Here is a 27,597-nt window from a genome sequence, read left to right as displayed (position 1 = left end):
AGAAATAACAGCAACCAAAACACAAGTATGTGTACAAAGCCATTTACTTTCGCTCCAAGTGTTACATATTTTATCCTCTTTGGGTAAAGTGCCAGGAATCTTGGGAAAAAAGATGGATCATTTCTTAGAAATGAACTGGAAGAACGAACGGTAGAAAAGGAGATGAAGAAACAGAGGCCTGCAGCAGGTCAGATTTCAGTCAACTTCTGTTCTCCCACAAGGTCTTAAAAATTCATTTCCTCTTTCGTGAAACCATTTATTTGAAACTGTGGAACAAAGATGTGAAATGAGTTACCACCATGGACCCAGTCTGTACGTATTACTGCAACCTGGAGTCTTACTTCAGGTAAAGCCTTCTACCTGCTTATACCTCCTTACCCATCCAATGCTAAGTGGGAAGATTCCGAGTGCTGGGGAAGAAAAGATCTTCCCAATTGCACAACTGGGCAACAGGAACAAAGCAGTGTGTCGTGGGTCTGGTGTCATTTACAGAGCACTGTGCTCTGGCACTCCAGGGGAATGCCATGGAGGCTGTGGGAGGTGGGTCCCAGTGACCAAACAGATGGACAAAGTAGGAAACAGCCCCTTGTTGACAGACTATGGACATCTCAGGCAAACAAGAGGTGGCATTTATCTCCTATTAGCCGTGCCTATCAGAATGTTTGCTTCCAGGAAGCATAGTAGCACTCATCTGATCAGATAACATGAGCAGAAGAGTTCTTGGGCAAGCTAAAGGGGGAGAGTGCTACAGGAAAAAATCTAAAAACACAGAAGCAATATTACCTGGTTTCTTTCTGGTATGTATTGTTTTAAAAAAATAAAAATAAAAACATTCTTACGTCACTTTCTAGGCAAGTGGCTCATTTAACTGGCACGTTGTTGTGGCTGAAGAGATTCCCTGTACATATAATCCTGAGATACCCTCCGCAGAAGTACTCAGGCTCCTTTTAACTGTTTAACTGTTTATTCATGCCCTTAAATCACAGAGTGTGTAAGGTAAAGGACCTCTTTCACAGTTAGAGCTATGTACGAGTTTTGTAGGAACAGGCCTGATTCTAATCAACTGATACTTCAAGTCATCCTGATGCCGCTATAGATCATAGCGATAGGACAAGTGATAACGGCTTTAAACTAAAAAAGGGTAGATTTAGATTAGATATTAGGAATAAATTCTTTATTATGAAGGTAGTAAGGCACCGAAACAGGCTGCCCAAGGACACCCCATCCCTGCAAGTGTTCAAGGCCAGGCTTGATGTGGCTTTGAAGAGCCTGGTCTAGTGGAAGGTGTTGCTGCCCATGGCAGGGAGGTTAGAATTAAGTGATCTGTAAGCGAAAGCACTCTGTGACTCTATACTACTCAAACCCAGTGACACTTTTACAGGCTTTGTGTTATCATTGCCACAAAAAGATGCTCTCACTAGAAAAAGTGATAGCTTACTGCTACACAGATGGTGAGAGTTTTCATTATTGACAAGTAATTCCTAAAGTTAAAACAGCAACACCTAAGTTATTAAATGCTGTTAAGAGTATAGTATACCACCACTTTTGTATGCATACAAGGTTTTGTTCTTAAAAGGATTTTACTTACCCCATTTACACCCTACTAGTACTGGACAAGCTGCATGCCTTGTTCTATAATCACCCTCTCCACTTCTGAAAAGATTGTACCAAAACACTGCTGTTCCCTGCAAACACAAAGCAGTTTGAGATTAGACAGAACCCACCCCACTTAATTATTCAGGTTACAGTAAAGGGGAAGAGGGGTAAGCACCCAAGAACCCATTTTCAGGCTCTTACAAAACACTTCAGCACAGGTCACCTATAGCAGCACACAAACTTAGGAAAAAACACATCTAGTCCCAGCTCTAGTTCAGCCACGTTCACCACAGAGTGAATACAATCCTTATTTGTTAAGAACACCTCTGCACAAACTGTTCACATTAGACACTGCCACATTCGCTGACTTAAATGGATGCTAGACCGTACTGAGAAGGACAGTAAAAGGAGAAGAGAACAAGCTACACACATGAAGAGACTTTACCTTCTTGGGCCATATCGCTGCCCCGAAGTCTGGGAAAACTGTAGCTCCTCCAGCTTCTACATCGCTCATCTGAGAAAACAAAGTGAGCAAACTGACCATTTACAACACTTCTGAACATACAGTCCCACAAGCTTAAGTGCCCCATACCCTAACAGATTTCTACTGGCACCTGTCTACTAAAGAAGAAAAGGATGCATTTCCATCAGCAGGAACTGCAAAGCCCGCTATTCCAGCTGAAGGCTTTTGTTCAGCACATCTTCTAGATTATGAATAATCTATTACACAAACTAGCCATAAAAAGTTGTGTACCTGCAATGTTCCAGAGTACTAGCTTGTTAACAAGGGAGAAGACTTCAGAGTAAGTCTGTTTCAAGAATTTCATTCTGGTTTATGATCCAATTAGGAAAATAAGTGTCTGTTAAACCACACATTTCCTCATAAATTGGAACCGTGTCCTTGGAACTTATTTTCATAATTTAGTTTATGCATCTTGGTCAACCACTTCAGAAACTATAAACCATTAGAAAAATCTCACTTTTCCTCTCTGTTTCTATGCTGTTCAATGACTTCATGCCACTTCAAGTGCTTTATGCATCTCAAGCTTTAATACATATAGCAATGTATAGTTCTAAAGAAATGCTTACATCTTTACACTTTGCTCTTCTACACCGCAATAAATTTAGCCCTATTGAATTTATCATTTATGGTAGATTCACTAGAAGCTCTACTGAGTTTATTCAAAACCCAAAGTTACTGGAAAGACTCCCATTAAAATAGAAAGTCTTACCACAGTTTCAGTAAGTTTTTGATGAGGTACTAATTACAAGAAACAGCTGAGTCACATCCAACTCCCACCAAATTTAAAACAATCATGAATGTAATCCCCCAAGTCCCCCATATTCTCTATTGTAACTTGGATTTCTGTTTAAAGCAGATGTTATTACCACTCTGGTGTCCTCCTGCTTGGTACCTACAATAAAAGGGCACAAGATGCCATAGGTGCACAGTGTTTTGCCCCTTCCAACTAGAAAGCACGTGCATGCAACTTTGCCAGTTAATACCTACATCTTAGCAACAAACCACTCTTTAGTAGGGACATTGGTACAAGTATGGTATGTTCTACTTGGACATACAAAGGGTAAATTGCCTTTGACCATGTACAACTGGCAGAGAATACGATGCAGAGCACTCACTCAAAATCAAGATTTGTCCAAAAAGTCTGCGAAGGAAGAAAGATTGAGGCAATTGAATTAAAGCCTCTTAGCAACAGTATCTCACAGCTGTTTATCTTATTCTGACTCATTTCAGAGATTTTTCTGCACTTGAAAGTATTTCTGATTCTGTTTTGAGATGCACTTTGCACTCAGAATACTAGCTCAGCCATAATGATCTCATCACAATTTATATTTGAAGTTATCACTCAAAAGTTAGATCTAGCTGATTAAGTGATCCTAATTAACCATATAGTTGAGTAGAAGTTGATCGAGTAACGTCAGAACAAGACTACTGTGAAAACATTAGGCCACTAGTATCAGTGCCAATTAAGTGCCAGTGAGGATCTCAGTGTACATGGTCTGTAGGCTGTATAACGCATGCAACTAATGGATCTTTGCAGTTCTGCAGTTATAACCCCTTCCCCAGCTGCACCAAGTTTATTAGCTATGTCTCCTCCATTTACTGAAGCAACAGCTGTGCAAGAGCAATTCTGGCTTTGGACAAGAAGTTAAAATGGAGGCTGACAGACCACAGCATCAAGTGCTGTCAAACACTGGTGGAAGAACGTGACTCTCAGCCATTTACGGTGAGGCAGTCAAGTTCTCAAACAGAGCAACATATGAGTAACCCACATACTCACCTTTGAGAAATAAACCACATTCCTTTCTCCCACCAGTGGGAATCCAATGAAACCAAAGATTTCATTGTAGAGTAGCCAAAAGGGGAAAGTGGGCCCTACTGAAGTTTTCTGCTCTGAGAGCATCGATTCTATTAACTCAAATGGGACAGCACCTGATGCTGTAAGGATAAGTACAACCCTATTTCCAGATACCAGGAAATCTCTGCAAATAAACTGTACCAGCTGTAAACAAGATGCTGCTAAAAGTTACACTCAATGCATAAAGGATCATCATACTTACATAGTTTAAAAAAGTGGCCACACGATTTCCAGTCCCTAACCGCTTGAAAGCATCTGGCTCATCTTTCTATAAAATTAAATAAGAATAACTGCAAACTTCAAGCTCACAGACAGCAGACAAACAGAGGTACTTACATAGTTAAGAAACGTCGCTAGCCTATTTCCTTCCGATTTGAGTGTGCTGTCAAAGGGTCGCTGTAACAGACAACAACTTTAACCCACGTTCCAAACTGGCTCACACTAGAGTTATGTGTAGCTCTGAGACAGAAACCTTGGACTCAATTTAGAGTCAGAATAAAGATGGGACTTCACCCAGGGTAGCACTAAAGCCATTGGAAATTGCAGCCGCAGTGCACAATGCATGCACATTGCACTTGGATGCTACAAGGAGAAACAGCAATGAAGCAATTCTCAGGGCATTAGAGTAGAAGCAATGCTTTCTGGGCCTGCAGCACAGATGCCAAGTGACCTGAAAGTTATCACCAGGCTAGGACTGTACTGGACACTGGTCCAAAGTCAACAGCTGAGGTGAATACGAAAAATTCAACATGAACATGCTTTAGGTAAAACACTAGATTCTCATTAAATGCAGTAGTGATTCTCAGAGAAGTAACGTCATGAGAAAAGGAAATGCATTTCTCACTAGCAGTGATGAATTAGAACAGCAGTAATGAACTTCTCTCAGGTGGTTGCCTATCTACAATTAAGGACCACATCAAAAAGATCAAAGAGTTTTTACTCTGCAGAAAGTGTTTTGAGTTTCATTTGTTTAAGTATGAGATCATATTTGTGCCAGTTTAGAAGCAGAAAATATCTAGAATCTCAGTACATCTCTGTTCCCTTCAAAAAAATGCAATTAAAGGTTTATTTACATTACTAATAGTCAGGAATTAATTTAAGCCAAATGACATTAAGGTGCACTCTTCTACACAAAAACAATCATCTTCAACAGTCAAAAAAGCAGGAATTGGTATCAGGAAAAACAAACAGCAAGGAAACCCACCATCCTTAAGACAGTTCAGTCTACTTGAATATTTCAAGAAATAAAAGGTCTTTCCTGAAATGGGTTCAAAATGTAACTTTGTGCATCAGTACATGCAAATTTAATTTAAAAGCCAACACGACAGCACAGATATGGGTCTCCCTTTTTTCCACCACCTCTGCCAGACCCTGGTGCAGCCATGCATTTCTGAACTTTGATAATATCAAAAAGATCTTTTGGTAACTTTTGGGCAACCAGTGTAATCTCAAAGTTGTAATATGCAGTTAAAGTGTTTCAATTTGAGAGCTGTAAGGAAACAAAAAGCTGTGAGGCTGATCAGATGGTGAGACACAGCAATGCCTCTGGATTACAACACTGAAATCTGTGATGCACAGAGAGCCTGGCGGACCAGTCCAAAGCCATGGCAAATTCCACAATTGCCTTGCTTTAACCGATGACTGCAGCCAAGGTTATGTTCCAAATGAAGCTCTGTCCCAGCTGCCTAATCCAAAAGTAAAGACCATACTGGCCAATTTGATGTCTGAGGTCCTGGAGTTCAAAGGCTCTAAAGAGAATTTAAGAGCATTTGCTTGACTCAGGAAACGAAGCAGCGTTAAAGTTAACAGCAAAATTCTCTCAACAGGCCAAAGCTAACGAATATGAGCTTCCACAGCACTGAAAATCAGGATTGATTTTTTTTTAATAGTGCTATGTAAGGTAGCTTCAATTCCATACTCACTTATTGGGCTGCTCTATGGCTGCAGCAACCCATTCTAACAGGTAAAAAACCACCAGAATAGTCTGCATTAAGATAGATTCAATTGAAGACATGGCTCTTACTTGAAAACAAGGCATCATAAATGGATTTTGTATTTGTAAGCACTGGTCACCATAGCTCTCCAGAACGATTGGAGTTCCAAAACCATTTTAGGGTAGTGATGAAGAATTTGTTACTCCTCTCCTCTCTTGCAGCTAAGCAGAGCTGTCACTTACCAGGTAGAGCCCTCTAGTGCCTGGTATAGATCCAGCAAGTACCAGCTCCAAGTTTTCCTGCTTTCACCATAGCACAGCCATCCTGGATACAGCTGACAAAGCCCTCTTTACAGCCCCCGTAGCTGTAGCCACATTAAGGGTTTTGCCAGAATGGCTCTAAAACTCAGATTTCCATAAAAGCTACTTTTTAAAAGCAAAGTGGGAGGATGTCTCCTGCCCAGCCAGTTCCTGCAAAGTGCTTTAACATACCCAGCAAAGGAGGACTCAACCCTGCTAAACTCATAAGCCTCATGGAACAACTCAGATTCACAACTCAAAGCTTGCAGACCTAAGTTTCCTAATAAAGTAATGGAAAGAGCACATACAACTGCTGTATGAGTTAACATCTCTACACTGCGCAAGGAACCAAAGGGCCAAAGATAAGCAGGCAGGCAGATTTGTTCTTTGTTCTCTCTTGAACTCTCAGCATCAGAGAAGGGAGTGTGAAAGCTTTCCAGAGGTCATTATTCATCCCATGCAACTGGGCTACATGTTGAGTGTTTTAGTATACAAGGCATTTTAATAAGGGTTTCAACAGTTCTCAGAATAACCTATTCCCAATGCCACCCACCCCCAAGAAATAATTAAGAGCAATCTTACCCTAGAAAAATCGAAGTGCGGTTCATACTGCCCTCCCATTCCATAATTAGCAACCTATAGCAAGGAAGAAAACACTGTCAACTGCAAATGACTGCTGCAGAAGATAACTCTCAAAAATCTAAAACATTGTTTGAAAAACAGTACTTTGTGGCAAAGATTGTTATCTACAACACACTTAACCCTATTTTTCTTTAGATTACCAGAAATGAGGTATGCAGATGAAAAACATCTTAAGCACTCTTTCCCTTTCATAGTTTAAGGTTCCACTGAGAAGAAGCATTCAGCGCTGAGAAATTTTAACAGCAGCACTCTTTACCTATCACTACAACAGCCTATTTAACACAAACAAGCCACAATAGTTTTATTACAACCGTTCTCCCTCCTCTGAAGAGGGAAAATGTGAGCATATGTATTTTACTAGCTTTTGCAGGCTTCGAAAGTGTCACGCATTTCCCTCAAAACAAGCTGGTAAATCAGATTTGTGTGCAAAGTTATCTGGTATTCTTTACATAGCCTCCATTTGTCTCTGCCTGTCGCACAAAGGGAAGGCATCTACCTGGCAGGTCCTTACAGCCAAGGACATCCCTGCTAGTCTTCATGAGCTCCTTACCCATTTCCTGGGAACCTATGTGTTCAGTCAGCAGACAACAGAACCCCTAGGAGGAGCTAAGATCCATGCCTACACTTGTTTGTGCAAGTAGCACAACATCCTGACCAAGAAGTAGTTGTTAGATTTCATCCTGGTAAGAACCAAGCGTACTGACCTGCAACAGTTCAGCTGTTTTCACTGTTAACCCTGTGATCTGCTGCATTCGTTGGTTCACCTTACCCACAACAGGATCATCATCTTCCTCCAGCCATGAGCTAGAACAAGGGAAAGGGATAGGAAAGATGTAAATGTTATTTAAGAACACAAGCCACAACCACCCATTTCCCAAAGGACAGGGATTTCTTCTGTCCTCAGTTACATGGCTGAGCCATTTACCATGCATTTGTTGTGCAAGCTTTTGGTACATGCAGTGCACTTTGAATTTTCAGCTGTAGGTAGCAGATTAGGGCTCTTAAATGCAGCAATCTTAGAGCTGAGCTCTTCTCTATGCTTACCTTTTTGATACCCTGTAGCTAGCCACTGTAAGGACACCGGTTTTGGGATCACGTACTGTGGCTCGTGCCAGCTGTGTCAAAAAAAAAATCCCAAGTGGGAAAAAGCATGTCAACTACAGGTTAAAAATATATAATTTTTCTTCATCTTAACCAACATCAGCAGCCGATTTGTCAGATTTCAATATATCAAAGGACTGAAGTTAAAGCTCCAGCCTAGACTTTGTTCCAATTTCATGCTAAAATCACACATGCAGAAATGCAACTGCAATGCATCACCTGCAGCTGATCCGGAAAAAGAACCCAACTGACTGCACAAGCCATGATATTCATTAAATCCATAAGTACTCTGTGCAGAACAGCTATGGTTTTTTAAGGTACTTTTGAAACAGCTGGAGTCAATGTTAGCAAGAGGGAACAACAACAAAAGTTAACAACATATGAAGCTTCAGTTCTTGGCAGAAAGAAAATTATTGGATGCTACAGAAATTTAATCAGCCTGTTCCTCATGTGAACTGGGAAAAAACAACCTCATTCTCAGATGAAAAATAATGGGTGAAAACTTTTGCAGAATGAGCTACGAGTTATGGGGCACGCAGATCCAGTGGTAGAGGACTCCTGAGGACAAGTTTCAACATGATCACGCTCAGATTTTTCCAATTGAAAAATGCCTGGAACACCATCTCAGTGACAGCCTGAGCTATTGGTACAACACCAGGAAGGTAATTCTTCCAAAGTACAGCTCACCTACACATTGTGACCAGCAAATAATGCATCACTGTTAGGCCACGTCACTATAATTATAGGAAAAGTTTGTAACTTGGCAAAACTGATCAGATTTGCCATGGTGTCAAAGCAATTGACTACTACTAGCTTAACGGATCACTTCGCTTTCATACTTGCAACTGAGAACGAGAACTGGGACACTCCTTTGTTTAACTGCAAAGTCAGACCACATTTAAATTTAACTCCTGCAAACCACAAACACTTAAAACCATGCCTTCTTCTTCCTTCCACTAATTATAGCTCCCAGAAAATCTTAACTGTGCATCCTGAAAAAAATGCAAATATTTCCTTCATTTTTTCCTCAATTAGATGCCAACCAACCTTACAACCCACATTAACTGTCTTGTCCCTACACCAGAGTTCTTGGCAAAGCTACTCCCGTAATTCTGACTCAGTTATTTTGCTCCAGATTTCTCCTGCATAAATCAACAGAAGAGCCAGGATGACTGAATGTTGGTCTTCACTTACGCAGTGAAGCAGAGCTTTTGGGATACAATTTAGCTTTCCAAACTTTTCATTATGCTGCCATTTTTGAGCTTGTACATGCTTGCTTGATTTCTGCACTGAGCATTTGATCTAATGGCGTATCTTTGTCTGTTCAGGCTTCCACACCAATAAAATAAAGAATTTTCTTGACCCTTTCCAGTGCTGAGCAGCTGACAAAAGTCAGCTCTGATGTATTGCCTGTAAAGTTGGAACTGTTTTTTGGAACTGGAGTAAGTGATTGCATTTTGCAAAACAAGCATGAAAGCCTACTTGAATATCACGTACAGATGTTGCTTTTCTACAAGAGAAAAAAATATTGGCAAGTGTAAACTGCAGATAATGTTAAGTGCCTAGAACTAAGAGTAGAAGTTTCTTGTAAATACATTTTAGAACAAAGGAAGCACTCATCTTTCCAAGCCCAAAACTAACATACTACTTCAGAGTTCTGTCTGAAAGCTTCCATGATTACTAACTAAAGTTTCCTGGCTGAAATTAAGCTGTATTTATTAATGACCATTTCATCACAGGACTTGCATTTTCCATTCTTTCAGTAGTGCTGCAGAATTCAAAACTATTCCTACAGCAGAGCTAGACAGATTTTGAAAAAAATAACTTAATAATTGCTTTTTTAATGAAAAATTTATCAGAATCTTAAGACTACAGTATTTGCCTAGTGTTACAGGGACTGTCCCCAGTCCTACACTATGTAGGTGATATGAAGAGTTCCTTTAGTGGCATAAGCAAAACTATTAGAAAGTTTTAAGATTTTCCGTAAGTAAAAAATTCCTAAGCCATTTACTGAGAATTTTGCACAGTTAACTGCAACATTGCATAAATGCCTTCAGGAGCCTGGTCTTCATGGTTCTACATCACATGGCAGTTTCAAAATCATTCCCTTTAGGTTCACAGCTGCAGTGTATCATCTGTAGTATGAAATCAAGTTGCTCAAATCCTTTGCCTAGTCTTTGCTAATAGATTAAAGCACTGAGTATGTAGGCAATAGTGAGATGAAAGGAAGCTTACCCTTGGCTTAGCCAGCTGTTTAATTTTCTCAATTTCTTCATCAGACATGACATCATAATATCGTACAATATGAGGGCTATCCCATTCATCTTCTTCCTTAAAGGGAGCTATGAGCAGGTGAGGGTTTCTGTTTCCATTGTGGTACCTACAGAAGAGCCTTTTCTGTCTTCGAGGTGTCTGAAACAAGACATTAAGTAAAACACATTGTTTGCTCAACCACTTTTCATGAATTTAAAACAGGCAAGAAAAAGTGTGCTTTATTTCACAAATACTGGAAAAGCGGTCAGCTAACAGCTAATTTGAAGTAAGCCAGAGTGATTCAGCAATTTTCTGTGAAACGTGCACTCAAGATACCACCAAACACATGACACATTAATTCTTGGAAAGTTAAATCATAACAGGCTACAAATTAGACAAATATAATAAATACATGAAAAACCAGTGGTAAAAAAAAAAAAAGTATCTGGTTCTTATAATTGCAACTATGCAGGGGGAACAAATTGATTCCTCCCCCTGCACTGAAATTAAAGCCAGGTTTGAAGAGAGGTACCAGAAACTGGTTGGTTGAAATGACTACTGCAGAGGGACACAGTCAAGATGCACAAAAGGGAAGGAATTATGTGATTCTGTAACAGTGGCAAAGCATAACTATCTCTCAGTGGAAAACGCTTTCTGCTATATCAATGTAGCCAGCATTTGAAATTGATAATGAGTTTGTCTATTCAGCAATTTTCAATAACCTTTAAGAAGTCCAGCTGAGAGCTGCTTTTCTGTATAGGATTTACAGTAGCTTAAGAAAGAGTTGGGGACATAAGGTACAAATCTCATCCTGGTCAGGATTACATTTAGATTTTCCAAAAAAAATAACGATCTTATTAACATGCATCAGCAAGCTCGATCATCCTTATGCAAAGACAGTCTGAAAAAAGCCTTGCCTTTCTCTTACCATTTTCACCCCTTCCCCTCGGCAAAGGGCCTCATAAATATCACGCTCTGGCAAGTAGTCAAGAGGCCTCTCGTATGTACCACTTTGCACCACTGGTTCTGTTGCTGCCGTTGTCTTGTTCAATGAGTTCTCTCTTGACTTCTCTTCTCTCTCCTTTTCCAGCAGCTTCTCAAAATACCGCAGATTACTGCCTGCTCTCTCATGAGTGCTGTCTTCATTGGGAAAAAAAACACACTGGATCAGCAACTTATTTATGCATATCTCAGGAACTGTTAACACAAACAAGCTTTTGCATTAATAATTCTCCTCTTCCTAAAACATTATTAGGCAACCAAATGCAATGGCTCCAGTCTGCATTGCATCAGTGCTGGGAAGTTTCTATCTCTGCAAACGGAAGTTAGGTCCTTCCAGAAGTTTTGCAGGAATGTGCCTATCACAAAACATGCTTTTTTTTTTTTTTTTTTTTTTTGAGGTTTTGGTCTTCACAACCCTTCTGTTATTCAAACTTGATCTGCCTAGATCCACCCAGGAGAAGACCAAGCAAAGATCAAGCCAGTCCACTTGCTGCAGCCTTCTCCACGATACTTCTAACCTGCACTGCATAAGCACACTTTAACCCAGGACTGCAGTGGAGTCCCAGCCCCAAACTTCAGTCCCAAAGGCTTCCTGGAAAGTTTGGAAGCTCAGAAGTTAAGCATTACCATTTACCAGCTTATCTATAGAATCCATTTGGTGTTTATAACAGGCTTATAAGGGAGGTATCCTGGACCACTAGCATCATTAGACCTATCACTAGTGATTATCGACGTTGGTATGAATCAATAAACCTCATCAATACATGGTTTTAACTACCTATTTTACCTGACAAAGAAGAAAATTTCCTATTCATCACTAGGTTTCTGGACACTAGCACCTAGAACAGTTTTCTGACTGCTTTTGACCTTCCCAAGCTCATTGTATTTCTTATTTAACTAACCCAGAAGGCCAAAGAAGTAACACTCCTTGGAGAACAGGCTAATATTGGCTAGCTGAAGGTTAGCCTCGAGCAGAGGAAGCTGCTACTCCCAGATGGGACTGCCAAGTCTGTTCCACTGTTCGGTGCTGATAAGGATTTGTGTTCTGCTATTAGTGCTAAACATTATTGCAGAAGGAGCTGGATTCAATACATATTCATATTCCTGTAAATTTTAATCTGTGAATTCCAATGCCTGCAGATGTTAGAATGATCTTTACCTTTCACCCCCCCACCCCCCAATAAAACAGCTTCATCTACTCTCAGGATGCAGCCAGCATCTAGATTAAGAAACACAGCTGATTTAAAAAACATACAAATGTATAAGACAGTAATATTAGATGTTAATTCTAATTGAAGAGGATAAACCTTCCCAACCCAAGAAGTAGGTAGAGTTGTATTGGAAGGATTTCTTATCTGCTTACTCATAAGAAAGCTAGAAACAGACCAGAGATAAAAGCAGGCTTTAAGAAACTTGATCTATGATCTCATTACTCAGAAATACACTTTAAGATCTCATAGAATTCACTTGGCATCAAAGAGTGCTTGCACAGAAGAATAACGAGAAATAAGAGGTCAGTAGGACTTGACAGAAGAGATAGTACTCCCCCTGAGTCCATGGCAGCCTTTATCTACACTTGAGACTTCAAACCCAGGCTTTAACTGTTACCAAATGCACCTCAATATACCAAAGCACTGGTACCAGTCAGACGCATTTAGTCTTTAACAGCACAGACTATAGGATGGCTTGCAGAAGATACTTCATGTACAAGTAGACATTTTTTCCCTGTAATTTATGTTTATTACAAGTCATCTGGCAGGATATCCTTCCAGTCAGCTCACCAATACATATGGACAAGGACTGTTCTTGGCTGTTGCTGGCAATGCTTCCCAGTACCAGCATAGTGGGTCTTTTGTTCTTACCAAGGGATATGAGGCGCCTTGTGAGCTCCATGGCCCTGTGTAAGTCCCCAAACTGGAAAACAGCATAGCTGAGATAATCTAGGATCTCCACTTTACTGACGGTAGTGTCCTCCCCCTCATCATGCTGTTTTAAGGCTTGTTCCATCCAGAGCACTGTGTGATAGTAGTCTCCATCGTTGTAAGCAGTCTTGCCCATACCAAAGCAGTCACTCACTGTCAAAGATGATTTATATTTTGTTCCTAATAACAAAAAAGAAAATCTTAGCTATCTACACAGAAGCATCCTTGCCTTCAAATATTGAAAAATACCTATAAACACAATTTATCACCCATAAAAGGCTTCTAAAAAAGCACCGACAATATTTTACATTTTGTACCAAACTGATCACCTTCAGGAATTAAAGATTATATTCCATCATAATTCTGTGGCATTCCTCTCTTTGGAAACCAAGAAAAGTTTAAAAAATTAGTGTTATGCTGTTCTGTTGTCAACAAAGAGAGCGGACTAAGAGCAAACTTTACTGGAACTAAGTTAACACAGGTGATGGGAGAAGCCCAGCTATACGCAGAGTTAATTTGTTTGCTCTTCACTTGAGATGTATACTTGTGCATACAAGCAAGCTGATTGACGTTTAGGCAGGCTGGGTATCCATTTGACTGTTTAGCTGCATACAGATTTCCGGTTGCTCCAGATCAACAGATGCACAGATATGACTTCATTTTAAGTTCACTCTTAATAACCTACATAACAAACTGTTTCAGAAACAACTGCCCACGCTCTAATGAAGTCTATTCAGTTTGTAAATAGTTACTGAATGAGGTTATGGTTGCTAGCAAATCTCTTACAAGCAGGAGTCACCAAGTCACTCAACTGCCAGAACACAAACACAGAATCACTGAACCATTAAGGTTGGAAAAGACCTCCGAACCATCTGGTCCAACCATCCCCCTACCAGCAATGTTACCCACTAAGCCATGTCCCCAAGCACCACATCCAACCTGTCCTTAAACACCTCCAGGGACGGTGACTCTACCACCTCCCTGGACAACCCATTCTAATGCCTGACCGCTCTGAGAAATAAAATCTTATTTCCAACCTGAACCTCCCTGGCGCAACTTGAGGCCATGCCCTCATCCTAAATAACATCACAATATCACAAATACCATCTATGTAGCTCCCAAAACATCTTTCTGTGGCAGGTACTGTTAGTCCCCATTTCACAGATAAAGGCCAGGAGCCAAGTGATTCAGCCAAACCTCACTGGAAGATCACAAAACAAGAACAGAGCCAAGCTTTGGAAGAGCCATCAGAGCAATGAGTTGTGGAGCATCTCCTTCCTCCAGTTCCTAAGCTCTCAGGGGCAGGAAGTTGCCACGTTATTTGCCTGCACAGTAACCAGCACAAGCAAGTTTGTCTGTTGCTTTGGTATGGTGATTACAAAAAAAAAAAATCAGTATTTCCTTTTAAAACAATAGAAATAAAACACATGCTACTGGAGCTGGTCACTGCAGATCATGGCTCCCCGGCTTGGGTGGGACCAACCTCCAGGCTGTTCTCAAAACACCAAAATAAACACAACCACAAGTGCCTGAGCTGCACAGTTTCAGAGCCACGGTCCTTCATCACTACTGAAAAAGGACTTTGAGTGTTTGAGGATGTCTGTTTCCTTTTCTTTGAAGAGGAGACCTTTATACACTTGCCTGGTAAGTTTCCTCGAGACAGCGTTTCAGGATCCAGCTTGTACGTGTCCTGCAGGCGCATCAGAGCCTTTGCAGCTCCAGTCTCATCTTCTTCAGTTGGAAAAAACTGACGTTGAATTGTGAGATTTGCAATAAAGCCTTACATTAAAAGGAAAAGATTACGTTACTTCCATGGTTTGAATAAGCATCAGGTCAAGACAATACAGGAGAAATACCTTCTTTTTTGGAATTCTGAGATTCAGGTAACTTAGCTTTGAAGTCTCTCATTAGGCTCTTGATTTATTTAAGCTTTGCTTTCTGTCCCATTTTAAGAAACAGTTTGTGGGCAAATGACAAGAGATAAATAACTATCAACACAGTTTACTTGTACCACGTAACTACTGAAGTACAATGTGAATCCAATAATCTCCAGTTTCCTCAGTCTCCTTCCAGCACAAAAGCTTAAGTTTCCATCAGTTCTCTTTCTGAAATACCCAGAGACAACTGCATAGCACTGGACAACAATCTCAGATTTTTTCAACCTATAAAGACTTTTCAAATCTCAGCTCAGAACAGAAACCCTGATCCAGGAAACCCTAAACAGGAGCAGAATCTTACTTGTTAAGAGGTTTTTAAATCTGGCAAGTAAGAACAGGCAACATTTTATGCAGTGCACTTCATTTAGGAATAAGTATTATCAAGGTTGTATAGCAGGTTGGTTGGCTGAGAAGGGGAGGTAACCAACCAAAGAAAAAACTCAGCCATTTCTAGCCATGCAACAAGCAGAACTAGAAAAGGGAGTCAAATAAGAATTAGAGACAGAAGTATTCAGTTGAATTAAGTATTTTATTTCTCTCCAGGATGACTATTCCAAAAAACAATAAAAATATTGGCTGGGAAAAAGCTTCAAATGCAGAGGAGAAAGGGAAAACATGCAGTTCTGCCTGAAAAACATACCTTCTTCCCCCTTACTTTCAAGAGGTCCAGTAAAAATAAACTTGCATTTAAGAAAATAAGCTTAAGGAAGCAAATTCAAGCAGACATTAACAATATGATACAAGAGCAAAGATTAGTTGTGGAAACTTTTGATTTAGAAGGATAGGTTTACAGATAGCAGTTGTATAGCATCCAGTTATGAATCAAATCTTGCCAACTGTTAGTGATGGAGCTGACAAGAATTCCTTAACCAGCTCAGTGCAGGTCTCATTTTGATTCTTAAGTCTTTATCTACTGATCAACATGGTTTAAAAGCAACGACTGCTTACAGAAGCAGCAGATTGGGAAGACAGATGAGTAAGCTTTTACACAGAGGGATATGAAACTCAAGAAAAGGCATAAAACCTTTGCTAACACAACTGGCCATTTCAGTATATCCCATTCTCCTGTCTTAAACAGCACAAACCACCCAGACATAAGGTGCCTATTGCACTTAACAGCTTCTGAGCCTCGGCTCTGTCTGGTTCTAGCACCACAGTTTACTGGTTAGCCAAGCAAGTGAAGCAAGAGGCCAGCCATTAGTTTAAGTTACAAACAAACTTGGCAACAGTAAACCACAGCTGAGTTCGCAACTTTCCAGAAGATGACAGGAAGCAGCAGCGCTGTAAGGCTACCTCCCACCAGCACCTTCCCTGTAGCTCCTTACCATTCGTTGTATCCTGAAGAACCAGGTTCTCTAATTCCAGCCAATCCGTATTTAAACGCTTCACCAACTTGTACGCATTTACAGGGTGTGCCAGATACCCTTCTGGATCAGAGGTTGATTTGCTAGTCAGTACATCCATTTTTTCAGCCCAGCTGGAAAGAGAATTGCATGCTTCAGCCTGAGAACGATTTATGAATGCATGTCTTCCTCCTTAAGTTACCCTAATTACACCACTAGAATCAATTTATTGCTGCTTTTGCCATCATAACCAGCTGTCAAGCTTTCCACATTACGAGGATAAAGTGAAGTACAATTTATGTTTTAAATCACAATATTCTTTTAAAGGAATTTATTTCCCTGCTTTTTATTTTAAATCTTACTACAGTAGACACGTAGCTCTTGAAGTCTAAGCCATCAGTTTTCAGCACGCTGCATTTCAGAAAATAAAAGTTATATAGAGAGCAAAACACTGAGTATAATTTAATCCATCTTTGTAAAAATACAAATAGCACCCCAGAGCTTTTTAGCTTTATGGAAAATAAAGCCCAATCGTTGATTTTCAGACTGGAAACCCTCAGGTGGAGTACATAAAGAGTGCTGTTAGTCACCTAGCATGCACCAGTCAGCTTCAAAGCAGTAGTGGGATACCAGTAGTGGGATGCCATGCTTTGCTGCCAGTTATATCACTGATGCTACACTGAGAATTTCTTCTGCTACTCTTCATATGATCCCTTAATAGAAACGGCTGGCCAGGCTGTGTTCCTCTCTCCAGTACTCAATAGGAAGAAAACACTGCTGAGATAAGCTAATAATGAACATTAGAAACCCCTTCAAGTCTGATCTCAAACCCAGTAAGCTATGAATGAACTACAGTTGCAAACATTTTTTATAAGCATTGCCACGTATCCCCATACTGCCTGGCTTATTCTGTGAACCGAGATGTTGCAACAGAAAGCAAAACTAAGATTACTCACAGATCATTTGCAGGGATATCAGATTAACAATATGTTGACACAAACCTCACTTGCATTCCTTTTTTTTTTTAATCTGGCTTTCACTACTTCTAATACTTATTTTGCAAAGCTGTAATAAGTTGAAGTTCTACTCTACTCATATCACAATATTTTGAACCATACATCTGTAGAATAATTAGACACAGTAGTGAAAAATGTTACCCTGTTCAATGTTGAAATTTAGCACCTTTATTACAAAGTGTTTTGGGTGCCAAAGCTCAACTATTGTAACAGTGGCAGAATACTTTCTTATAAATAAGCAAGAATACAGTCAGCTGAACACTTAACACGAAGAAATCTCTTTTGATGGACTGACACATGCAAGTGCGTGTTTTTGTTTTTTTTTTAAAGACCAGTTTATACATGTACATAGATTAAACTCACATCCTCTTTAATCACACTTGAACAGGAGACACCTTTTCTTCAGAAGGGTAGCTTTTCAAGAAATGAATACTTATGCATACATAAGTGATGAGGAATTCATATCATTTCACTGCTTCATAACCCTATCCCCACCCTACAGTCCCAAAGGGAAATCAAACAGCCAGATATAGTCTGGAGCTCATAAAGACTTTGGAAAGCATGGCTCCAGCTACAGGCACAGAACTCTTCTGAACCTGGACCTCATACCATTCTAGTGTCACGCCTTGTTACGTATTACTTTTAGCTAGGTAAGCAACAGTCTTCCTAAGGCACATAGAAAGTATCAGTTGTCAGCAAGAACCTTTCATCTGATCTGAGCCACCAGGATAATCTGAGCTGTGCTATAGTTGGGTCAGCAACTGAAGAGAGGGAAGCAAGAGCACTCTCCCTGAGAGCAAAGGCAACACAGGAGGGAAGTCAGGTTCAGTGTGCGCTCCACTACACAGTGCAGCTGATGTTTGGCCATTGCATCAGGGCATCAGCACCACTTACAAGCTAGCAGAGCACTGGCAGCCGCATGCATTCAACTCACACAAACAAAGCTGCTGATTGACACAGGTGTCTTCTCCACAGGAGTACTGTGATGGCACAGGGACAGGGAAAGAAGCAGAAAGGCACCAGTAGACAGTCACTAAACAGACTAAGTACAAAAAATATCTGAAGCAGGGCCCCCTCTGTAGGTTTAGGGGAATAAGTTACATGCAGCTTACTACCCATGTTCTCACTGATAGTTTATTGAGGAAATGCTAACCAGAACTAACAGCTACGACTGGCAATGGGAAGGTGTAGTTTAATCCAACACCACAGGTTCTGCATTTTGTTACCCCCCACCATTATGCAAACTTCTCCCCCTACCTTTTGATCTGAGACAGCTTGGCCTCTTCTGCTCGGATGTATTCTTTTAAAGACTGCACCAAGTCTTTCTCTGCATAAATGAGATCTGTCATTTGACCTGAAAACAGAATACCACCAAGTGTTAATCACACACAAGAGAAGTTTTCCAGCAGCAGACAAGACAGACATCAGATGCTGTAGAGCTATTAAAACCAACAAAGAACAGAAATTTAAGATGCGCAGTTTAAAGCTTGTATATGTAGTAGATCTGGGGACTTAAAAGTCCAGCATTCAAATCTCAACCTCAGTTGCCCATACAGCTTTACTGTGACTGTTTTACTGCCTCTGAATTACTTTTAGTATTATAATTGTATGCCAGACAATCAAAAGAAAGGTTTGACATTGACACAGCTATTGAGTCAGAGCAATAAAAGATGCAAATAGTTGCCATAAAATCTGTTCTACATATGGATGCAGACAAGGTCACACTAGTAAGTTACTAGTCAACTATTAGCATCACTTAAAGGTACAGCTTTTCAATATGGGTATCTGTGGAAACAAACTAATGTTAAGTTAATCTGAAATTCCTCCATTTACAGACTGAAACAAAGTCTCACCTAATTAGCATTAGTGGAAATTGCCAAGCTTACCAATCTGAAGTACTACAACAAGCTTTGCTTTTCAAAGGCCAACCACTGAAGGACTCAATGTGATTTACAAACCCAACAGCAGCTTTTGTTTTAGCATTGCAATGCAGTAATTAAGTACATGGAAGTCAGCAGGATGTTATTTTCAGAGATAAGGAAGGTTCAGGAACGGGCAAGCAGAATAGTATTGAGAATGTTGAAGTTACTATCCCTGATGAGGCGAGTGTTTGATAGGGCCATGTGAGGAAAGTCATGAAATTCAACTGCAAGGATTAACAGTTTTGGCAATCTCAGGAGCTGCATCCTAACATTTGCATTGGTTCTTTCCATACCTATTGAAGTGAAGAACTCTGCTTCTGTGTGGCAGATCAAGAAGACAAGGAACACCAACTGCAGACAGGGCTTCATCTTCTAAATAGTTTTAACCTGTACCATATTCAAAGGAAAAATGGATTGAAAAGGATTAACTTATTCTCGAGGAAAAACAAGGCATTAATCTTCACCTTCAACCATTGCACCCTCATGAAAGTTATTTAGGTCATTGAAATACTGAGCCGTAACCAGTAAAGCTTGAAAAACTCTTCCTCATGCTGAGGAGCTCTTATTAAAACAGTCTCAAATATCTGAAATACTCTAAGGGACTTGCACAGAAGACATGTTCAAACTATGGATGCAACAAGCAATGTATTTGCTGACACAAACAGTGAAAACCACCTGCAAGTGCAGCTCAATGCCTTCAAATTCACAGCTGGAAAGTGAGAGTATACAAAGTTCTATCTTCCAGCAATAATAAAGGTCTAAATCTAATGGTCAGACTTGCAGCATGCTAGGAAACTGTTATATAAAAGCTGTCTAGAAATTCAAATAGCAAGAAAGCCAAATAAAGAAATACAGAAATTTGTAGAGTAGAAGTGGCAGCAAATGCTGGAAAAGTTGAAAGAAAAATTCCAGCTTTGCTTATTCAAACACACCGTCCTAGCACACTGGCCTCTGGGCACAGCTCTTGACTTTCACATCTCAGAAGCTGTGCCAGTTCAGAACCCCAGCTCCTTGAGATGGGGGCAGAAAGCCGACTGCTACGCTTCTACAAGCACAGCATGGGCACGAGGAGAACCAGCCTGGGCAGCAGGCAGATGACAAGAGGGGTGAAGGATGCAAAGTCCATGCAGGAGAACTTCTTGGGAGCTGTAATTCCTCATGCAGACCTGATGTCTGCCTGTTCCAGTGCATTTAGGAGGATCCTATGCTGCTCTTAGATCCAAAGGTCAGCCCACAGCTTGCTCTGGAGCTATAGTTCACTGAGCAGGAACAGCCACCAGCACCAGCCCTCGGGAGCCATGGGAGCTGCCATAACACCCCCACAGCAACAACAGTTCTCCTGAGTGTAACTGCACCAATTCCCAGTTCCTACCCATTGTAACTGGGTAAACACTTCGGTGGCTGGAAGTGACCGCACATGACCTGCTGTTAATCAAAAATACATTAACAGCAATCACTTACCTGGGGCAACAGGCAATCACATCTGATGAGAAAGGGGTATGGAGGGAAAAAGGGAAGGGAAAAGAGATGGAGAACTGAAGTTTCAGCAATGCAATAAGTGGGAAGCATTAATATAGGGTAATTCCAGACAACTCGTGCTCACTGTTCCCTTGAGCTCCATGTTTGCCTGCACAACATAAGACAGGAGCTGGCAGGTTCTTTCGATGTTGTATTGTGCTTTGTGCTCAAAAAAAGTCCTAAACCTCAGTCAGGCTCCTTGGTGCCACGGACATGAGCAGGCACACCACTGATATGACCATCATTAAGAACATTACAAACAGCTCTGACATATTATCACATTGCAAGATGACTTAACTTGTTTTTTCTATTGATTGCTTTAGGAGCCTACATGAGAAACCAGAAACATTTACCACAACAGTTTGTGAGCATGAGTAAGCAGGAAAGCAGTGTCTGGGAGCATCAGAAGAGGTCTTCTCCTTTCCCAGTTTTCTCACCCCCCTGCAAACCGCATATTCCCCAACGGCTTGTTTAAGTTAGCTCACAACTAGTACATGGGTAATGTGAGAACCAAGCGAAGCCGAATGAGTGGTGCCACGCAGAGGTCTGCCAGCACTAAAAGCCACAGTAAGTGATATAGCAGAAAGCACAGCGAGTCAAGAGCGCTTGGGAAGTACATCGGTCGGGATATATTCAGCCAGAACTGTCCATCTGCAGGGTCTGTTCTCGTCTCACGGAGTGTTTTTTTGGATGCACTACACAAAGCCTGGCAAAACAATTACGAGGGAGCCTTCCAGCTAAAACAACACAGCTTCGCGTTCTCCCTGCACCTCCCCACCATGTTCTCTCATGGCTCAGGATATCTGCCAAGAAGAACACTTACTACAGCTAGCAGCTTGTCTTTATAGCAGATCTTTAACAGCTTTGCCATCCTACTCAGATTTACTCGAGTCAATAAACAGAAACCCTCAGTAAACAGGGAAATCAGCTCTTGCTTGAATAAGCCGGACACCTGGCTGCAGGGTTTGCAGATTGTTTGTACACATTCTTTTCGCAGCTGTTATTCAGAAAGCCAGCAAGAAATAACAAATTACAGGAGGCTGAAAGTGATGTCATAACCACATTCTTGGAGAGCACGAGTGTGCGTGCACACACGCACGTGTGCGCCCACCCCACTACAGCTAACCCGTCTGCTACCAAAGAGGGGAAGAGCCAGAAGGGGCTTTAGCACCTTAGTAACTAAGACCAAGACATGTATAAAACCGGTGTTTATTCAGAGGATGGAAGACCTCAGTTGCACAGAAATGCCTGAACTCCACAGATAAAAGGTCTGTGTAGGACAAGCACTGCCTACATTCCTGGATTTTCCAGCATTGTCAGGTAACAGGCATGTCATGCTGCACAGGTGGATTTAAGATTTCCATCTATTTCAGTGAGAACAGCCACATTCCCCCGCAGCAGACTTCAGAGGATTTGCACAGGCCCTCTAGGCTCAGTTCAGCACTGAGGTGAGAAGAAAACCCCCGAGCAGGAGGCACACGTTGCCTTGGGAGCTCAGATCTTACAGCGCTTTGCTCCTCGCCACCGAGCGCTCGCACCGCCCGAGGGACCGCTCTCGCTGCTGCATGAAGCCTTCCCGGTGACAGACAGCTCTACATACACCAACATATTTCATGCTTTGCTCCTTTCCTTGAAGGTGCCAGCCAGCAGAGCAAAAAAGCCAACTGACTGGATATTGTATAAACAGTTTCTAGGTCTGCGAGCCCTCAATGAATCATCGCTCCCACTGGAAAGAGTACCGTCAGCCTGCAGAGAGCACTGGCAGAAGGAAAAAAAGTTCTTCTAGACCAAATAGACCAGGATGGATTTTTTCTCCATGAGTTAGACTGAGTCCATCATTGAATACGCTAAAAATTCTCAAGAAATAAGAAAATGGACCTGACCTGTGAACATTTGCATGTCTACCAAGCTAGAACACCACAAAACCCCTCTCCTCCTCTTCATCCCACAAAAAAGTTTTGACACATATTGTTTGGTTGGAATGGAAGCATATATAAGGGGACTATTTACTTTCTGCAGCTTTTTTAAATGTCCAATTAGTAGCACACACTGTCCTAACCCTCATCTTCCGTTAACTGTCTCATGGCTGATTATTCGCTCCCAGATGTCAGCTTTTCCCTTCCCAGACAAGGTTATGCTCAGAAGAACAAAACCCAAGGCAGAAGCAGCGTTCCAATTCCTTGACAGCCTAATTAGAAAGATGGAACAAAAGCAAACGCCTTATTCAGGCTCCAAATTAGCAGACACCTCATGCAGAAGAATTAAGTGGAACTGACATAAGATCAGTCTGGGCAATTTGAAGACTACATTGCACCCCTTATCATTGCGTATTAGAATGACAGATCAGGCCAGAGTGTGACACTTGCTGTGTTGTGAACTCTCATTGCAATCACATGAGCTCCAGGAAAAAAAAAACACAATAGTCTTCCACCCCCCAGATGTGCCAGCACTCCCTTTGTACCAATAGCCAGGCACAAATACAGGGCATTTCTCAATGCCTACACTACATCTCTTGCAATGTAGAAATACACCAGCATGCCAGGTGTTTCTTATACACACAAGATTTTACCTAAATTCAGTTTCCAGAAGCCAACATCATACAATTCCAACTGCAGTGCCTGGGCATAGAGGGTCTGCAGTCCTCCACTCAGACCCCAAAGCTCCCAACCCACCCTGCAGAGCTACAAGTATTTCCTTGCCTTGCTAATCTCCATCTCTCAAAAGAAACTGTGCCACTTGACATACCAAGAAGTCCAAGATCCAGATCGAGCTCTCTCACCACTGACTCCCCCCCTACATTTCACTAGGTAAACTTTTACAGATATTCAGTCTAAGCTTATTCCAGTGAAGCCAAATCAAACTTTAATGTATTCCTAACAGTTTCCCATTTCTTCCAGTTTTTTTCAGCGCACAGAGCAATGGTTTCTTCCCAGCAGTTACGGTACACTATTCTTCCCTAGCTTGCTTCTGCTCTCCCAGACTCAAATCCACGCTTTGCTACAGGGGAATAAAGCACGCAAAAAAAAAGAAGAAACAAAGTGTAACATACCATTTTCCTAAATTACAGTAAACCTTCAGAGTGCAACAACTTACAAGCTGATGACAAATCAGGGTCACAGCCTGTCTCTTCTTCTGTGCTTGCCTATGCTATTAAATGCACCTGGAAAACCACAGCTAAAATAGCTGCTTCTGTGTTGTATCTAAATTTAAACGATCGTGGTGCAAGCTAACAAGCAAGCCACTATTCCAAAGCCACCTCAGGCCCCAGATGAGTTCTCAGTGCATACACAGCTGAGGCCCATGTGCCAGGCTCTGAAGAATGGTCCGTCCTCGAGCAGCAATTTGAGGTTGGACTCTTGGACGAGCCAAGGCTTGTCTTGGGCTTCCCACCCACTGCAGCTGGCTTCATCCCCTTTCCCCTCCAGAAGAAAAAGAGCTTCAAAAGTAGGCCACAACTTTCTATCAGTCTTGATAGCTGCATATACAGCTAATTACATTTAATTGGAGACTCCTGCAAGACTCCTTACAAACTTACTTAAAGCCAGAAGATGGTCTGAATTGTAAATACATTTTCAGGATGCTGCCAAGAAAGAAATTCTCTTGATACTGCTATAAGAAAATCAGCCATAGAAACATCCAGCTTGGAGCAGTAAGATCTTGCAGCCAGCAGATGATGGCAGCTATACAACTAATTAAAATTAAATAGCAAGGAAACATTAATTTTATCCTAATAAAGCAAATTTTTACTACTTGCAGATGATGGAAAAAAGTGGTAGGGGTTAAAATCTATTATCCAGCTGTAGTCAGATGCTGCAACACTCAACCACTCCCAACCCCAGAAGTATGACCTTAAATGCCTATCAGCACCCCACCCAGGCACACCTTCACCCTCACGACAGGATTTCCAACACCATCAGCACAGCACACAGCTCCCTTCCTACAAACAGCTAGCTCTTGGTCACACCCAGGGAAAGAGAAAAGGCATTGCTTCCTTCCAACGTTCGGTGCCTCCTCACAAGTGAGCTCTTCTTCCTCATGCAACTGCTTCCCAGCTCCTTCCCTCAGTACACTGAGTTTTCTGCTCAAAGCTGCTTATGCCTACATCACTACCTTTCTTGCCAAAGGCTTAATATGCATCTGAAAACAATTATAATTGCCTAACAAATAATATAACATGATTCCCTTGTACTTTTCAAGGCAAGCCAAAAGGAAAAAAGCCGTTCATTTGCACACATTAACGAGGATAAAGGACATCCATGCAAAACTGCATGCATTTTTTGAACATGAAGTGGTTTGTATTATCCTTAGCTGTAACACCCTTAGAAAGTATAAGCATCTGGATTAACTTCCACTTTTTTAAACCATAGCAAGAACATTTATTCTGCACCCCAGCAGACAAGAAAATTCATGCAAATCTAAAGTATAGCAAACCTGCCTGCATCTTACTCCGCAGTGCCTGTGAGCTCATCAGACATGAAGCAGCCTAGAGCCAAACCCCACACTGTTACTAGAGACAAGACAGCAGGACTGCATGCTTTTTTCCCCACTGAAGCTTGTTTTCTAGCATTAAAATTCAGACTTCATTTTTCTGTGCAGAGCCCATAGTTTTAGTACATCGTAATGCTTAAGATAGCCTCCCATATGCTCAAATAACATTAAAAATCTATTCAGAAAGATTTTTTTATATGACAGGTCTGTGGTCAGTGAGGTATTCCCTTCAACTGATAACAGCAGCTGAATTAAAATGAAGGCATTATCTCAGAGATGTGGGGGCTGAATCTCAGATCACCCTAGAACATGCCTCCTAACATACCCTGGGTCCTTGTTTCGCAGACATATAGAAAGCCATACACAAAAATCAGAACTAGCTATAGAAAGAGCTATGTTTACAGCTTGCTTGTTTGGAAGCTTGCCAATATGCACAGTATGGAAATTACAAACAGACTAAATTCCTGACTTAAATCTAGAATGAAAAACTTAGACTAAACAGTAAATCATGCTCCCCCTGCTGTTACTGTCTTTGAAATACACAATCACATCCATAGCTTGTACTTCCTGCACTGGAAAGGGCTATATTAAAAAGAATCTCAAAAAATTATGCCAAAAGCAAGAAGCAAAATTCCTGCCTGTTAATGTCACAGCATTGCCAATTTACAGCTGTTACCTAGGGCTCTGCCTGTAAGACCCAAGCGGCGGTTATTGGTAGCAATTTACATTTACAACGTACCTGCAAGATTGTTTCCTAGCTCCTTGATGCCCGAAAGCTGAAGTATCAGCCTGGAGAAGATGGCTGCAGTGGTCTCAGGGTCTGTCAGATCAGCTTCACGCTCACAACACACCTACAAAATTAAGGAGCAAGAAGTTTTATTACGAAACACCTTCTGGGAAAGCCTGACTCAGGGCGATCACCAGCGAGGAACAGCAGCAGCACGAAGCCAGAGGACTCCAAAACATGGCCTGTACGTACATGTCCTTCTTCCTCCCAGCTTGTAACGAAGTTCTGCGTGTCCTGGGGCTGAATTATTCCTGGCTGCCCTTGAAGGCGTGCTGCTGCAGCTCTGGCACCAGCCCACAGCCGCCAGGGCTGCCCCAAAATCTCCCTCCTGTACCCGCTGCTGCCTGCCTCTGGCTCAGCATCGCTGCCCAACCAGTGACAGCAGCGAGAGGATTTCCCAAAAAAACAAGTCTCGTGTTAAAGCAGGAGGAGATAAGAGTGGAAGAAGCAAGTTCTGGATGCCTGCATGTAGCTGAAGACGCCGTGTGTTTCGTCTCAAAGTGACAGCAGACTGCAAATACGCAGGGAGCCGGTCAGCGCAGCCGTGACCCCACCGCTCACATCTGAACCCCAGGGCAGGGAAAAGGGGAACCAGCCCAGCATGGAGAAGGGGAAGCAGCCCCCCAGCTGCTGGTGTTTTGGGAACGGGGCTGTCCCCGCCGTGTCTCCTCACAGCCCTGGCTCCTTGCCCTTGCCCCGGCTCCCTCCAGGCCGCCCGCCGGAGGCCTCGGACTCTCCCTCGCTCCTCGGGCAGCACCGGCCAACACCGGGCGTGGGGAGCCGCAGGTGGCTCGAGGCGGGGATTTTTAATAAAAAAACGGAAAAACAAGAAGTAGGGAGGGAAGACACAAAGCGATATCCACGCGAACACCGCTGCCCCCCCCCACCCCACAACCCCACAGCAGGACCCGGGGGGTGCGGACACCCTGGCCGCGCTCCCGGCCCCTTCGCGTGCCCGAGACCCCTCCAGCAACCCCATCCCCGGCTCACCGCGCCCCCAGCCCGTCCTCCTGTCCGTCTGCCCGTCTGTCCGTCCTTCCTGCCGTCTGTCCGCTCCCCCTCCGGGCCCGGCCCGGCCCGGCCCCGCTGCTCTTGAGCCGCCGCCGCTGCGAGAGCCGCGCCCCCCGCCCCGCCCGCCCGCCGTAATGCCGCGAGTAGCGGCCCCGCCACCGCCTCAGGGCTCGGCCATGGCTCTCCACAGGGCGCTGAGGGCTCAGCCCCGGCTCTGGGATCCCCTCTGCCCCCCGGTTCTGTCACCTATAATGGTGTTTTTCCTCATAAAAGCTGCCCGCCCGCCTCCCGGTGCCTGCGCTGCAGGCTGCTGCTGCTCCGCCACAGGGAAAGCAGCGTGTGGTGGGGGCATCGCCGTCGCCTGGCACTGCCCCGTAGGCCTTGTGGGAGCTGAAAAATGTGTTTTGAAAGGGGATTAGGGCATATTTTGTGTCCTCACCCTGTTCCC

The 27,597-nt window shown here is 42.4% G+C and overlaps 1 protein-coding gene across 8 annotated transcripts; it reads right to left on the bottom strand.

Annotated features, from left to right (window-relative positions):
* Window positions 1-26: 26 nt before the first annotated feature.
* Window positions 27-27,265, bottom strand: P4HA2 (prolyl 4-hydroxylase subunit alpha 2). 8 transcript variants are annotated; one of them, XR_011812655.1, is made up of 17 exons: window positions 27,129-27,265; window positions 26,091-26,202; window positions 19,639-19,732; window positions 18,681-18,777; window positions 16,390-16,541; window positions 14,769-14,906; window positions 13,068-13,307; window positions 11,132-11,343; window positions 10,186-10,362; window positions 7,894-7,964; window positions 7,554-7,653; window positions 6,790-6,843; window positions 4,177-4,242; window positions 2,986-3,011; window positions 2,042-2,110; window positions 1,589-1,685; window positions 27-266 (listed from the first exon to the last, which is right to left on the bottom strand). XR_011812655.1 is itself a non-coding variant. In XM_027468449.3 (17 exons), the coding sequence occupies exons 3-17, from the start codon at window positions 19,712-19,714 to the stop codon at window positions 196-198; spliced, it is 1,680 nt and encodes a 559-aa protein (XP_027324250.1). In that variant the 5' UTR covers window positions 19,715-19,732; window positions 26,091-26,202; window positions 27,129-27,265; the 3' UTR covers window positions 27-195. The 8 variants fall into 8 exon arrangements, 6 of the variants coding, with proteins under 6 accessions (XP_027324250.1, XP_012959446.1, XP_027324252.1 ...); XM_027468449.3 differs by lacking the exon at window positions 2,986-3,011 and adding an exon at window positions 4,311-4,370; XM_013103992.5 differs by lacking the exons at window positions 2,986-3,011; window positions 27,129-27,265 and adding exons at window positions 4,311-4,370; window positions 26,331-26,352.
* Window positions 27,266-27,597: the final 332 nt, after the last annotated feature.

This window comes from Anas platyrhynchos, chromosome 14, assembly GCF_047663525.1.
Source record: "Anas platyrhynchos isolate ZD024472 breed Pekin duck chromosome 14, IASCAAS_PekinDuck_T2T, whole genome shotgun sequence".
Taxonomy (NCBI): domain Eukaryota; kingdom Metazoa; phylum Chordata; class Aves; order Anseriformes; family Anatidae; genus Anas; species Anas platyrhynchos.
Note: the sequence above shows the minus strand (reverse complement) of the source record. Positions and strands in the feature narration are given on the sequence as shown.